The following is a 13,103-nucleotide window of genomic DNA, read 5'->3' as shown; positions in this document are numbered from 1 at the left end:
AAGCCAAGAATTAGGCCAATAACCACGTTTCCTGGACGACGGACTTGATCGAGTCGGGTGAGAAGGTTGCCGAGGAAGTCAACAACTACAACAGCGGAGTTGATGTTTGCGTTTGTTATTCATGGATTTTAGGACTTGTAAACTTGTGAGAGATGGTAACTCTCTCGCAGACCATCTAGTTTTACATGGGATAAAGAATACCACCTAGCGAGGAGTCATTGTTCGAGCTTTGCCATGCGTGAACAGGAGGAAAATCAACCTCAAACTTCAAAGTTCTTTTCAGCCGCTAATTATCAAGGTCAATATTTTTACGCATATCTTGAGTAGCTCTCTGAACATCCCCGACGCGGCAGAAGTGACACACTGGGCTACTCATCAGTTCTTCTTACAGCAGGGCTGGCTACATGCTTATCGTCTATGTCACTAGTCAAGATGAATTAGACACTTTTAGGTTGGTCATTGCCGAGGAGCACTCTGTTGACATTGTTAGTCTGAGCTCTGTGTCAGCGCAGACTGAAGCATGCGGATGTGGCCGGGTCGGACAACCTCACCCGGGACCAGCGGTGTGATCGTTTCGAGAACGGCCTGACAACACCCTGCCGAGCACTAACCCCGGAAGCTGAGCTGCTCGATTTCGGAGTTGTGCTCATCAGTATGGGAAAGTGGCGGGCCAAGTACCACAAAGTTCCCGCTTCCGTCCACGACTCTGGACACGCAGCCACGGCGCTCGGCCAGCTTTGCACGCGAGCTAAGTGGAGTAGACATGATCGCCACCTGTGGCTGACGCCTCCGTATCTTGCAATCTGGTTCAAGCCGATTCCGTTACTGGCTGCACTGGCTCGGGTCAGCTGTGGGCTGATCTTCCCAATGTCGAAAGCTTCATGTCTGGCTGCCGTCTACGACGAAGACCTACAGCCAGCAGATCATCGCTCTGGAGAAGACGTGAACTCACTTACACCGGCAACGTTGACGCTAGCCACGACGAACACATCGATTGGGTACGAGCTGTTAGAAATATGGCCCTCGAAGCTGCTCCCACCGTCTGTGCTGGATCCGCAGGCTCCTACCGAGAATGATGATGGGAACGACCGTCTCATAATTGTGTTATATTTGACACCGGAGAGTCACCCGAGCAGATTTCCCTTATCTTCCCTACGCCTCTCTTTTGTCGCCAGTAGTTGGTAGCAACGAGCACTTCAGGACAGCCCTGAAGTAGCCCGCCCCATTTTCTAAAGAACTCCGGACCCAACTCCCAGCCACTCAAGTCCCAAGCGTCCCCCCATATGACAAGCGATGACTTGGAGGGCGAATCCAAGTCCAAGAGATCGCATACCAAAGCGTTGCACAACTCATCTTCATCTACATCGCCCGCTTCGATGGCACGAAGTATGTTATCTCTCATCTTCGGTATTGGGAATAGGTCCAGCCATGGGTGATGCTTCACAGTCCTCTGCAGCGCTGTCGGCGAGAGATGGGGCGGAAGGACCTCGTGAGATGACCCAGGCCGCGCCGGGCCTTGATATATGAAGAGAGAGTCGCCATCGTCACTCTCGATCAAGTCTACGGGAATGCCTAGTACCAGTGCATTTCTCGCCAGCGCGTCGAATGCATTGAGCCTCGTAAGAGCAGGGAGGTCTCGGGGTGTGGGGGCCCCCAAGGTCCAATTCGAAGAGGCTCTTTGAAGGAATTCGGCGACGTTCTCGCGTATGCCTGAACACCTGAGCAAGTAGTATATCCCAAGCATCTCCTGCATCTGCGACGGAGTCGTGGGTCTCCGCTTGTTAGGCGCTGCAGCTGGAACAAGAGATGTCTCGGCTCGGGGTTCTGCAGCAGATTGAGGTGCAGTGCTGCTGAGTGCGATGCGCTTCATATGTCTCTTTTGGCCTAATCGAATTGTCTTGTCAGCAATCTTCGCTAACGAGGGGGCACGTTTGACAGCCCGGTTGTCGAATGGACCTACGGTAGGCCCTTTGATGGACCCGGTTCTGTCGTCTCCTTCTTTCGGCGGCGCTCGCCACGCCCGTCCAATCGTCAGCATCATCCGGTGCTTCTACTTGTCGGAAATCCATCTAAATTTGATGTTCCCTTAACTCGCGTGCTGATTTTTTTTTCGTAGACGATGGATGTTCTTTCAGAGTTGTGGTCTCATGGGGGATTAATAGTTTGCTTACTCCCTTGTCAGCTGGGACGAACCTACTGAACCCAGAGGCCCAGTGGGACGTGCAGTGTCACAGAAATAGATTGCTTACTCCCCTGTCGATGGGGCTTGAATGGAAAGCCTGTCATTCGTTCATCTTCAGTGTTGGTGGCAAAAGAGGAACCATCAAATCCGTGCTAGGCTGGTTGTAGTTTGGTCACTTCGGTCGACGACCTGCTGGAAAGGCTCTTTTTTGCCTTTACATTCTGTCCAAGGCCGAAGAACTCACGAGTCATCCACCATGGGCTGTACGTCACGACGCGGGAGTTCGCCGTCAAACTTCAGAAGATTAGCTGCTGTGCGCTAGGAAATGACGATCTCCGCACAGCGACCTATGGTGAAGTTCTCGATAGAAACCCCCCCGTCAACCGTTAAAAGTCCGCAAGCCATGGTAACTCCACGCATCTAACCTGACTCTCGAAGTAGCGAGTCTGCCACTGGTTAATGTCTGGGTTTTGATTAAGGACTTTCGGAGATAACTACAGCACGCTCCGCAGCGGAATGGTTTTCCCCCTGACTACATGCTGATAGGAGTCGATTTGCCTCGGAGACTACCTAAGTCATAGAGACTCGTCGCAGCCTGAAGATTGAGATTCCGAGGGCGGCCACGGAAATCTCAGAGCCGACAGCATCTGTGATGTCTAGGACATGGAGAACGGAAATGCTTTAAGCCACAGGACACCATTATTCTGAGCGAGGTAAGCTGCCTTATGGAACGATGGCATGATCATGATAAGTCAAAAAGGTCCGGGGATCCGACGGGACCTCACCGAGATGGACATTGGTCCGGCCTAAACAAACGCCGAACTCCCGGCTATGTACCTACCCAACCGGGCTCCCGACTTTATAGGTACAGACCTACGTACAGTACCTCTTACTTCCATTGAAAGGAAGGTAAGGTACGTTGGGCAGTTCCAAGTCCAGAACAGAACTGCCCGACAGGGGTGTAAGCAACAAGGAAGTCGCGAGCTGGTTACCAGAGCCTCAAACCATTTATGGTCATGAATCCAAGGTCGAGACTGGACTTTGCAAAAGACACATCCACGCCGCCTCATTATCTTTGGCCCAAGATATTTCTGTCCTTCTCCAATGGCTTGCTTACGCCCCAGATCAACCCGTTTGGCTAGCTTATCAAGCATTGCACCTTCGGACTCTTCAAAGCTTCCGCATGGCACCTTTTACCGCGCACTAGGACTCCCTTCTTCATATTCGGCTTCTCCTCTGATCAGTGTATTAAACCTCCTCTTTCCTTCCCGTCCATCTTTGAGTTCAGCTAATATCAACAGTCTCTCTACCTTCCACGAATCAACACCCACGCTCGAACCTTCCTCTCACTTCGCTCCAAGATGGCCGCGTTCACTGCCAAAGACATCCCTGATCTTCGTGATCAGGTCATTATCGTGACTGGAGGAAATGTTGGCCTAGGCTTCGAGACAATACGACAGCTCAGCAAACATAACCCAGCCCGAATCTACCTTGCGGCCCGATCCAAAGACAAAGCCGAAAAGGCCATCCAAACGCTCAAGGAAGAAAACCCCAAGACGACGAACATTACCTTCCTCAAGCTCGACCTGGCATCTTTCGACAGCGTCAAGGCTGCAGCGGCCGACTTCCTGAGCAAAGAATCCAGGTTGGACATACTCGTCAACAATGCCGGCATTATGATGACTCCCGAGGGTCTGTCAACGGAAGGATACGAGATTCAGTTTGGAACCAATGTCATGGGCCCGGCGCTGTTTACTCAGCTTTTGCTCCCTATTTTAAGGAAAACTGCCAAGGTCAATCGAGAGACACGCGTTGTCATGCTTTCCTCAGCTGCGCATGCCCGAGCACCGAGCGATATCTACAACTTTGACGAAATCCGAACAACGATGCCCCACCGAGCCACTACCCAGCGATATACGTTATCAAAGCTTGCCGACCTTCATTATGCCAAGGCTTTGGCAGAACGAGAGAAACAGGTCAAGATCATACCAGTTCACCCAGGCATGGTCGCCACCAATCTTCACCATGCATCCACAGGCACTTTCCTCAAGCCTTTCTTATACGCAGCCATCTTCTTCGCAACGCCGGTGGAAAAGGGCGCCTTATCACAGATCTGGGCAGCTGCGAGCCCCGACGCCAAGAGCGGACAATACTACGGACCTATTGCCAAAGCCGAGTCTGGATCGAAGCTCAGCCAGGATCGCAGGCTTCAAGAGGATGTTTTTGGGTGGATTCAGAAGGAGCTCAAGGGACATGCGGAAACCATTGCTTGACTGATTGTAGGTGCGGGCTGCTTGTTTGGATGTTATTCACAGAGTTGATGTTTTAATAATTGGTTCACCCAAAGGCACGCAAACCTCCAGAGAGTGCGGAATTGATTTCTTCAGCCACAAACCTCAACTTTCTTTCAGGCTCTTTCTTTTGTGAATGGTCCAACACTTTATATTCATTGGCTGCGAGATACAAAAGTGCCAGTCCGATCCGGTATCGACCCCGGCCGAGAATACCCCAAGGTCGGCTGTTAGAGATGGGGGCAAGGCCAGTACTCGTTTCTTCCAGTACCTTGGATGAACATCGAATAGACCTGAAAGCCAAGCTTCCGTATTTGAGAGACATTAGACGGGAAGATTGGCCAGTTGGATGCAGGTACTGGACATGCGGTCCCATTTTCGTGCAATACCCCAGGTCCCCGAACCGAACCGAACCGAGCCACCTGAGCATGCCATGGGACAAAAGACATGCGTGGAAGTATTGGTCAGGACCCATCTCCTCAATTGCAGTGTCATAGATTCCAGTACTGATCTTTGTTACATTGTTCTTTAATTTCACACCATTGAAGCATCAGAAACAATAGGGCACGCTCAACCACCTTGGCTCTATCCAACCCCGTCTACAGTCGCTATGGGCGATGCCTTTGCAACCAAGACGAACGAGAAGGCAGAGGGAACAAAGTCAGAGCAACATGGCGATACTCTCAGCACCCTAGAGCCAGTCATCACTGCCGCTTCCCATGAGCCACCTGAAATGAGCCCGATTCGTCGCCGCGCTGTTATGTGTGCACTCTGCCTGACTCTCTTGCTCAGCGCGCTAGACATAACAATCATCGCAACTGCCCTTCCAACAATCGCATCAACTCTGCAAGCCACGGCCTCAGAGTACGCCTGGGTGGGTAGCGCGTACACGTTGTCGAGCACAGCCTCTACACCGGTGTGGGCAAAGATGTCGGATATCTTTGGTCGGAAACCTACTATCATGACCGCGGCGGCGACGTTCATGGCTGGAAGTCTGATCGCAGCCCTGGCTGGGAACATTGAAGTTCTCATTGCTGGGAGGACTGTGCAGGGGCTTGGGGGAGGTGGTTCGCTGGTTCTGGTCACGATTGTGATTGGCGATATCTTCAAATTAGAGGATCGGGCCAAGTATTATGGCATGACTGGCATTGTGTATGGGATCGCAAGTGCGGTTGGTCCGGTCCTTGGTGGTGTCTTTACCCAGACAATTGGATGGAGATGGTGCTGTGAGGGCGAATTCCTTGATCTCATAAGAAATTGCATGCAACTGACATTTGCCAGTCTTTATCAACTTACCATTCGATGGCATTGCCTTGGTGGTTTTGTTCTTCACCCTCAAGGTTGAAACCCCAAAAGAGCCCTTGGTCGCCGGCCTTCGAGATCTCGACTGGATCGGGTTTCTTCTCATCATAGGTGGCACAATCTGCTTCCTCTACGGCCTCGAAACAGGTGCCGGTGGCATCGTACCCTGGAGGTCTGCTCTGGTGATCTGCCTCATCCTCTTCGGGATCGTTATCCTCGCGCTCTTCGTTGTATGGGAGGCTCGCTTCGCCAAGAGCCCCGTAATTCCATTCCGAATCTTCCAACAGGTCACCAATATTGCCTCTTTCACCCTTGCTTGCATCCACAGTTTCGTCTTCATATCGTACGACTACTTCCTGCCGCTCTACTTCCAAGTTGTACTCGGCTTCCAACCGATCATTGCCGGAATCACACTGTTTCCTCTGCTTATCCCGCTTACGGTCATGACAATGCTCGGAGGGCTATACACCCGGAAGACTGGCAACTACATCATTCCCATCTTCTTCGGCTCAGCACTCACGACTCTCGGAAACGGACTTTTCATCAGCTTTGGCCTCAGCACGCAGTGGGCTAAGATTGTTGTTTTCCAGATGATCACCGGTTTTGGAGCCGGCGTGCTTTTCCAAAGTCCGATGATCTCGATTCAGACCCACATGAAGCAGGCTGATACGGCGGCAGCCATGTCAGCTTTTACTTTCTTGAGGTCTCTCTTCTCATCGATGTCGATTGTTATTGGAACCGTGCTGTTGCAGCATAATCTCGGTGGTGGAGAGCTGACGGCGGAAAAGCTTGGCTCTGAAGAAGGGAGTGATAGGACGCCTGGGACAAGTCAGTCGAGCTACATGTCTGCGCTGCGTGTGATGTGGGCATTCTTTACTGGTGTTTCCGGATGTATGCTTCTGGCTGCGATTTTCATCAAGCCGAAGCCAAAAAAGTCGGCTCTACAGGACACAAGCAGATAAACCTTCTTTACGATACTCGGAACCGCATAGGTTGAAGCGGTCGTCAATTTCACGACTGACACATACGAGACAGTCTAGGACAGATGCGTGACTACAAAGACGTCAATATAGAATGTTACGCGTAATAATGATCAGGGCAAAGGCGAAAAGGTGTAATCGAAAAAATATATGAGGTATATAAAGTAGATACAAGAATAGCCGCCAACACCTTAAATCCTTAACATAGAAACAATGGGGTTAGTGCGGATAGCACTTCAGTACTTCTTCAGGTCGAAGCGGTCGAGGTTCATGACCTTGTCCCACGCAGCGACAAAGTCCTTGACGAACTTCTCGTTGGCGTCAGAGCTGGCGTAGACCTCAGAGATGGCACGGAGCTCGGCGTGGGATCCGAACACGAGATCGGCGCGGGTGGCGGTCCACTTCTCGGCCTTGGTCTTGCGGTCGACACCGGTCCAGGTCTCGCCCTCGGTGTCGGTCTTTGACCAGACGGTGGAGATGTCGAGAAGGTTGATGAACCAGTCGTTGGTCAACTGGCCCTTCTTAGCGGTAAGAACACCAGTGTTGGACTGGTCGAAGGTGGCGCCGAGGGAACGAAGACCACCGACAAGAACGGTCAGCTCGGGGGCGGAGAGGGTGAGCTGGGAGGCCTTGTCGACAAGGATTTCCTCGGTGCGGGCACGGGCGGTGCCCTTGCCGTAGTTGCGGAAGCCGTCAGCCTGCGGCTCGAGGTAGCCGAAAGCGCGTACGTCAGTCTGCTCCTGGGTGGCGTCGACACGGCCGGCGGTGAAGGGGACAGCGATGGTGACTCCGGCATCAGTAGCGGCCTTCTCGACGGCGGCGACACCACCGAGAACGATCAAGTCGGCGAGGGAGACCTTCTTGGCGCCGGTGTTGAAGCTGGTCTGAATCTTCTTGAGGGCATCGATGACCTCGGTGAGGACGGTAGGGTTGTTGGAAACCCACTGGTTCTGGGGCTCGAGGGCGATGCGGGCACCGTTGGCACCACCGCGCTTGTCGGAGTGACGGAAGGTCGAGGCAGAGGCCCAGGCGACAGAGGCGAGCTTGGAGACATCGAGACCGGCGGTGCCGAGAATGTCAGACTTGAGCTTGGTCACATCGGCATCGTCAATCAGCTCACCCTCCCTGGCGGGAAGGGGATCCTGCCAGCCGAAAGTCTCCTTGGGGATCTCAGGACCGAGGTAGCGAGCGACGGGACCCAGGTCACGGTGGAGAAGCTTGAACCAAGCCTTGGCGAAGGCGTCAGCGAGCTCCTGGGGGTGGTCGAGCCAGCGGGTGGTGATGTTGAGGTAGGACGGGTCGTTGATGAGAGCCAAGTCACTGGTAAGCATGGTGGCCTTGCGGAACTTGGTGGTGTCAAAGGGTCGGGGTAGTCGAGGGTGCCGTTGACAGCCTCCCATTGGTGAGCGCCGGCAGGGCTGGTGACGAGGGTCCATTTGTTGTGAATGAGAGACTCCAAGTAGCCGTTGCTCCATCTGCAGGTACAAGGATTAGCGTCGGTGTATCACTGCATAATCACCCGGTGTGGTTGATGTATAAATAGCTTTTCTTGGTGTCGTCGTTTGTCGCCTCAACATTTCTCTTATGACCTTCTCTCAAAGTCGAGTGCTTGGCACATGAGAGAAAGAAGGCCTCAAGGGTGAGAGGAGGGGAAGAAGAATGACTGGAGCGCCAAGAACCGGGGGGCGAATGCATACGGAAATAGACTCATCACAATAATCACTTACTTGGTAGGGGTCTTGGTCCAAACAACCTCGAGACCACTGGTCATCTGGTTGACGCCGTTGCCATCGCCAACGCTGTTGTGCCATCCGAGACCCATCTCGCCAATGTCAGCGGCCTCGGGCTCGCCTCCAATGTTGCCTATGAGAGTCGCGGGTTAGCATCTGCATGTTCCAAAAGTGGCGGTGAAAATAGTGTTTCCGGGGGTGAATCGGAGAACTCTCTGGAACGCTCATTTCTCGCCCGTTCGTCCGACTTCAACCGGAAAGGCGAAGATGGGGGACGTATGTTGCACAAACTCACTTGCAGGCACGGCACCGTGCGTCTTGCCGAAGGCGTGTCCACCAGCGATCAGGGCGACAGTCTCCTCATCGTTCATTCCCATGCGATCGAAAGCGACGCGGATGTCCTTGGCCGAGGCGGCGGGATCGGAGCTGGCATCGGGGCCCTCCGGGTTGACGTAGATCAGGCCCATATGGGTGGCACCCAGGGGCTTCTCGAGCTTGTCGGCGCGCTCGTTGATGTCGGTGCTGCCGTTGTAGCGGACATCGTTACCCTTGGGAACGAAGGTCGTCTCTCCACCCCAGTAGACGGACTCATCGGATTGCCAGGTGTCAGGACGGCCAGCAGCGAAGCCAATGGGAGCGAAGCCCATGGACTCGAGGGCGACGTTGCCAGTGAGGAGGTACAAGTCAGCCCATGAGATCTTGTTGCCGTACTTTTGCTTGATAGGCCCTGTGAACGTGGAAGAGGATCAGTAAACGTTTCTTCTCTCTACTACGTATCTCTCAGGAGGGGCCCACAACATCGCTCTACTCGCGCCATCGAGCCACGGCAGAGTGGATATCGCTACCGAGTCGATGATGCAAGTCGAACATGGGGGGGCCACATCGCAAAAGAGCGCATAAAGACGGGAAATCTTACACAACAGGCGGCGAGCCTTGTCGAGGTTCTGGTTATCAGGCCAGCTGTTAAGCGGAGCGAAACGTTGTTGGCCCTGCAGGAGTCCAATATTAGTAAACGCCAGTCCTCAAGAAGAATCAAAGTGATGCAGAGATGTGATAAGATGCAAACAGCCCAGGTCCATATTTCGTGACGCAGTGCGGGTGGAGAAAGAGTTGACGGAGATGCTTTAGCACCTCTTGGCTTTCTTCCGGGATAGGACAAAAACCTCCGTCTAGCCAATTGATCTTCCCACGCGAGACGAATAGGTTCGCGAAGAGATGATCAAGTGCAACGGTGGGCAAGGAATAAGAAATATGCTAAAAGGGATTAGGGGGGGGGTTGCAACGCGTAGTTTCCAGTGCCAAGTGGAAAAGCGCCAGGAAGACCGGGAGAGCGGGGGGAGAAGAGGGAAGGACTTTTTGGGATACCACAGCCAAAGAGAAGAGAGTAAAACATAAGCCAAGGAATGTAGTGAAGAAAAAAAACGGCTCACCATTCCACCGCCACCTCGGCCGTCGATGGCGCGATAAGTGCCGGCGCTATGCCAGGCCATGCGGATGAAGAGACCGCCGTAGTGGCCAAAGTCGGCCGGCCACCAATCCTGGGATTCGGTCATCAGGGCGTGGAGGTCCTTCTTGAGAGCCTCATCTGACGTGGGGTGTTAGTGAGGGTCCTTCACACGAATTGTTTCCTCAGTCCTCTGCCCCCTCCCCCATCGGAGACCATCGGGTGTACTCACAATCCAAGGAGTTGAAAGCCGCAGTGTAGTCGAAGTCGCCGCCGTACGGGTTGGTCGCGGGCTGGAATTGGCGAAGAGTATCGAGTCTAAGCTGGCAAGGCCACCAGTCGTGGCTGCGGGTGCCACCGCCGGCCTGGTTGCTGATTCTCGAGCACCGGCCGAAACCCTCGGCCGTGTCTCTCTTGGGGAGCTCGCTGGTGACGGAACCATCCCGTTTGGCGAAAGGGCAGCCCTCAGCCGCGACGGCGGGCAGGAGAGCAGAAGCTGCCAAAAGGCAGCTTGACAGTTTGGCGTGCATGTTGACAGACAAGTTGATCCAGAGGAAGTTCAAAGAAGGAATGACTAGGTGAGACCGGGGGTAGCAGACTCAACGGGTGAAAGGTGAGTATGTTCCTGGAGAAGAGGAAACGGATCTCTGTTCGAAGATGGGACGAACCCCAGGACATAAGTAATAAACTGTGGCGACCTACGACTCACGAGCAATGACACGGCTACTGAGCAGGTACCACGAGCCACGATGGAGCATCTCCATGTGGGAATATTTTGATTCCAGAACTCCATGATTAGTAACAATACCAAGACCTGCGAAGGCCGCTTCCAAGCCCGGCGTCCCCAATGCTGCGCAAGGCATCGCTGACTGGGGCCTTGGTAATAAGCTTCCTACAACGGCAGTCGAGTCGGTATTGTGCACTAAGATGCCCCATGGCAAGGTTTGCGATCCAGAATAAGCGCCTGGAATAACAATCTTGTTTGATTAGGATGGGCGTGAACATACACAGATTGGCAGATGGCTCTTTGGTGTGATTTGGTCCGCTTTTCACACTTTTGGGCGGGGATTGTATCCTAAGCGATGTCCATATGGGTGAAACCTACGGTAACTTGTATGGAGAATACATGGGCCCCAGGGGGGGGAAACACCAGGATCGGGCTGGTGTAGCCAGGATCATGAGCTCAGATGTTGATCCCTAACCAGGCATAAGCTAGGGAATCCGGGGAGCTGACGAGCTGTGCTCCCTGCTCTGATGGTCAAAAGTCAACAGTGGATGCGGGCCGGTGCCAAGTTACTGGGTGACTGGAAGAGTAAGGTAGTATTTCTGTAAAGCCTGCAATTATTCACACCAACCGCGACCAATTGTGCGATGACAGTTTCCAAGCTGCGGGAGCCACTTTTGAATCTAATAGACTTCGCCCCCTAAACTCCGAAGAGTAACAAATCGGATCATATCAACCCGCCCTCTCCCTGCTATATCCTGCTGTACCCTGTCTGTAAACGCCGTTAAGAAGTTAGCACTGCGCCTACACTTAGCATTACGGAGCTGCCCGCGCGCAACGGGCTAATTGATGCCTCCGTCATCTTTCTTGCTTCTGTGGACTAAGAACTTTTTCCCCCCAGCGAAACTCCCAGAGAGCCTCGAGAACCCTGCCAAAGCTATGCCGGGTGGGAGACTAGACAACCTGGCTACAAGCAACCTACCATTACAAGCCTAGAATCTAAAGAGTCGCACAAGGTTTTGGCCCAAATCGCGACCACCTAACATGGGATGAAGGAAGCTTTTCATCAATCGTGCATTGACTCAGCCCTACCTCTCGTTGGCGGCGGGCAACTGCTTGGGTGTGGAAGAAGCAAAAGCAAGTCTCTGGATGGGAGATCTGGCACCCAAATGAACGCCTCCCCCCTCCTAGACGACCCTCCTCGACGATCCAACCCCGCGCGCCGGCCGGCCGTTCGTGGCGGCCTTCAACGGCCTCGACTGGAACGCACGGCACACAAACACTCGGAACCGAAGTCCACAGACGCACACCAAGGTGACACCACCCACACGGAAATGCGGGCGGGATGGGATGCAGCCAGGCAGCGTGGCAGATCAGCACGCCAGCTGCAAGCACGAAAGAAACCACAGGCCGGGCCAACCCAGCCAGCACCACCATCCTGAACAGGAAGGCTAGATTTGAAGTAGGTACGAGTGTTCGTGCATGCACCTCACAGTAGGCGAGCTGTCGGCCGAAATCCTGCGACCCCGGCTGTGCCCGAGCCAAAGGATTGACCCTGAGTAGAGCCACATCAGTCACCCCGTCCACCTGTGCTGCCAAGATGCTTGGCGAGGTGGCTTCTCATCACATGCAGAATCCCCTTGAGCCTTGGACGCGCAACACTGTTCCCTTGGACGCTGGGCTGGGAACTATGAACCCGGGAGGCCTTAGGAGGTTGCTGGGGCATTTGGAAGCACGGTGACAGCGGAGGTAAATCTGATGCTGGGAGTGGCTGAGATGGGTATGAGATTGCCGCCCTGTCAACTACCGTAGCGTCCAACTCTCTGAATCACGTTTATCCCTGTAGGCTGTTGTTGCTTGCGGTCATGGGAGTTTGATGGTACTCGGCCGACACCCACTTGCCGATGGGTCATGAGCCTGGACTAGGAATGTGTCGAACCACATTGGCTGGGCACTGCGCACTTAGTTGCCGGAAACATTACCCTTTTTCGTCTGCCGTATGCGTCCGCGGTGTCCGTGGCCTGCTATAATCTTTTCATCCACAGTCTAGTCCACACCAACACGTGCGCGACAAGTAACAGTTGCCTATACGAAGGATGCAGTATTGAGGGGGCACGAAAAGTTTACCTTTGCGATATCATCTCGGGAACACTACACGACATAGGGGGAGGGAGATTTGTTTTTCGGAGTTCATCTCACACCCTTTCACGCGCGCAAACTTACCAATGATGATTCATATCGCTTTACCCCCTCCCACTATACCAAAAGTATACCCGGAAACCTTGATCAACTCGGCTGCACCCTTTTTGATTATAAACTGCCTCCTTTCTATAGGGCGCCGGTCAACACCGGCAAGGATCACACTGACACTAGATACGCTTGTCTCTCCGTCCAACTTACCATCATCTTCAATTGACTTTGTTCTAGGATGCCGAGGCGGACGACATATC

At 53.5% G+C, this 13,103-nt stretch overlaps 5 protein-coding genes across 5 annotated transcripts; 2 read left to right on the top strand and 3 right to left on the bottom strand.

Annotated features, from left to right (window-relative positions):
* Positions 1 to 803: 803 nt before the first annotated feature.
* On the bottom strand, positions 804 to 2,211 carry BDP55DRAFT_681960 (uncharacterized protein). The gene is made up of 3 exons (XM_060576242.1): positions 1,961 to 2,211; positions 957 to 1,884; positions 804 to 834 (listed from the first exon to the last, which is right to left on the bottom strand). Exons 1-2 carry the CDS (start codon positions 2,067 to 2,069, stop codon positions 1,094 to 1,096), a joined length of 900 nt encoding a protein of 299 aa, XP_060423482.1. The 5' UTR covers positions 2,070 to 2,211; the 3' UTR covers positions 804 to 834; positions 957 to 1,093.
* Positions 2,212 to 3,543: 1,332 nt separating this feature from the next.
* Positions 3,544 to 4,455, top strand: BDP55DRAFT_564672 (short chain dehydrogenase; the record flags this gene model as incomplete). The annotated part of the gene is made up of 1 exon (XM_060570350.1): positions 3,544 to 4,455. One exon carries the CDS (start codon positions 3,544 to 3,546, stop codon positions 4,453 to 4,455), a length of 912 nt encoding a protein of 303 aa, XP_060423481.1.
* Positions 4,456 to 5,083: 628 nt separating this feature from the next.
* BDP55DRAFT_564722 (major facilitator superfamily transporter) lies at positions 5,084 to 6,737 on the top strand (the record flags this gene model as incomplete). Its single annotated transcript, XM_060570355.1, has 2 exons — positions 5,084 to 5,699; positions 5,755 to 6,737. 2 exons carry the CDS (start codon positions 5,084 to 5,086, stop codon positions 6,735 to 6,737), a joined length of 1,599 nt encoding a protein of 532 aa, XP_060423480.1.
* Positions 6,738 to 6,991: 254 nt separating this feature from the next.
* On the bottom strand, positions 6,992 to 10,780 carry BDP55DRAFT_708124 (catalase/peroxidase HPI; the record flags this gene model as incomplete). Its single annotated transcript, XM_060578093.1, has 7 exons — positions 10,162 to 10,780; positions 9,916 to 10,070; positions 9,402 to 9,474; positions 8,781 to 9,212; positions 8,483 to 8,618; positions 8,146 to 8,230; positions 6,992 to 8,101 (listed from the first exon to the last, which is right to left on the bottom strand). Exons 1-7 carry the CDS (start codon positions 10,457 to 10,459, stop codon positions 6,992 to 6,994), a joined length of 2,289 nt encoding a protein of 762 aa, XP_060423479.1. The 5' UTR covers positions 10,460 to 10,780.
* A 545-nt stretch (positions 10,781 to 11,325) lies between these two features.
* Positions 11,326 to 12,592, bottom strand: BDP55DRAFT_681943 (uncharacterized protein). Its single transcript, XM_060576241.1, has one exon. The coding sequence runs from the start codon at positions 12,088 to 12,090 to the stop codon at positions 11,653 to 11,655; it is 438 nt and encodes a 145-aa protein (XP_060423478.1). The 5' UTR covers positions 12,091 to 12,592; the 3' UTR covers positions 11,326 to 11,652.
* Between the last annotated feature and the right edge of the window lie 511 nt (positions 12,593 to 13,103).

This window comes from Colletotrichum godetiae (genome assembly GCF_030913485.1).
Source record: "Colletotrichum godetiae strain CBS 193.32 chromosome Unknown BDP55scaffold_70, whole genome shotgun sequence".
NCBI lineage: Eukaryota > Fungi > Ascomycota > Sordariomycetes > Glomerellales > Glomerellaceae > Colletotrichum > Colletotrichum godetiae.
This window is presented reverse-complemented; position numbering and strand designations above follow the sequence as displayed.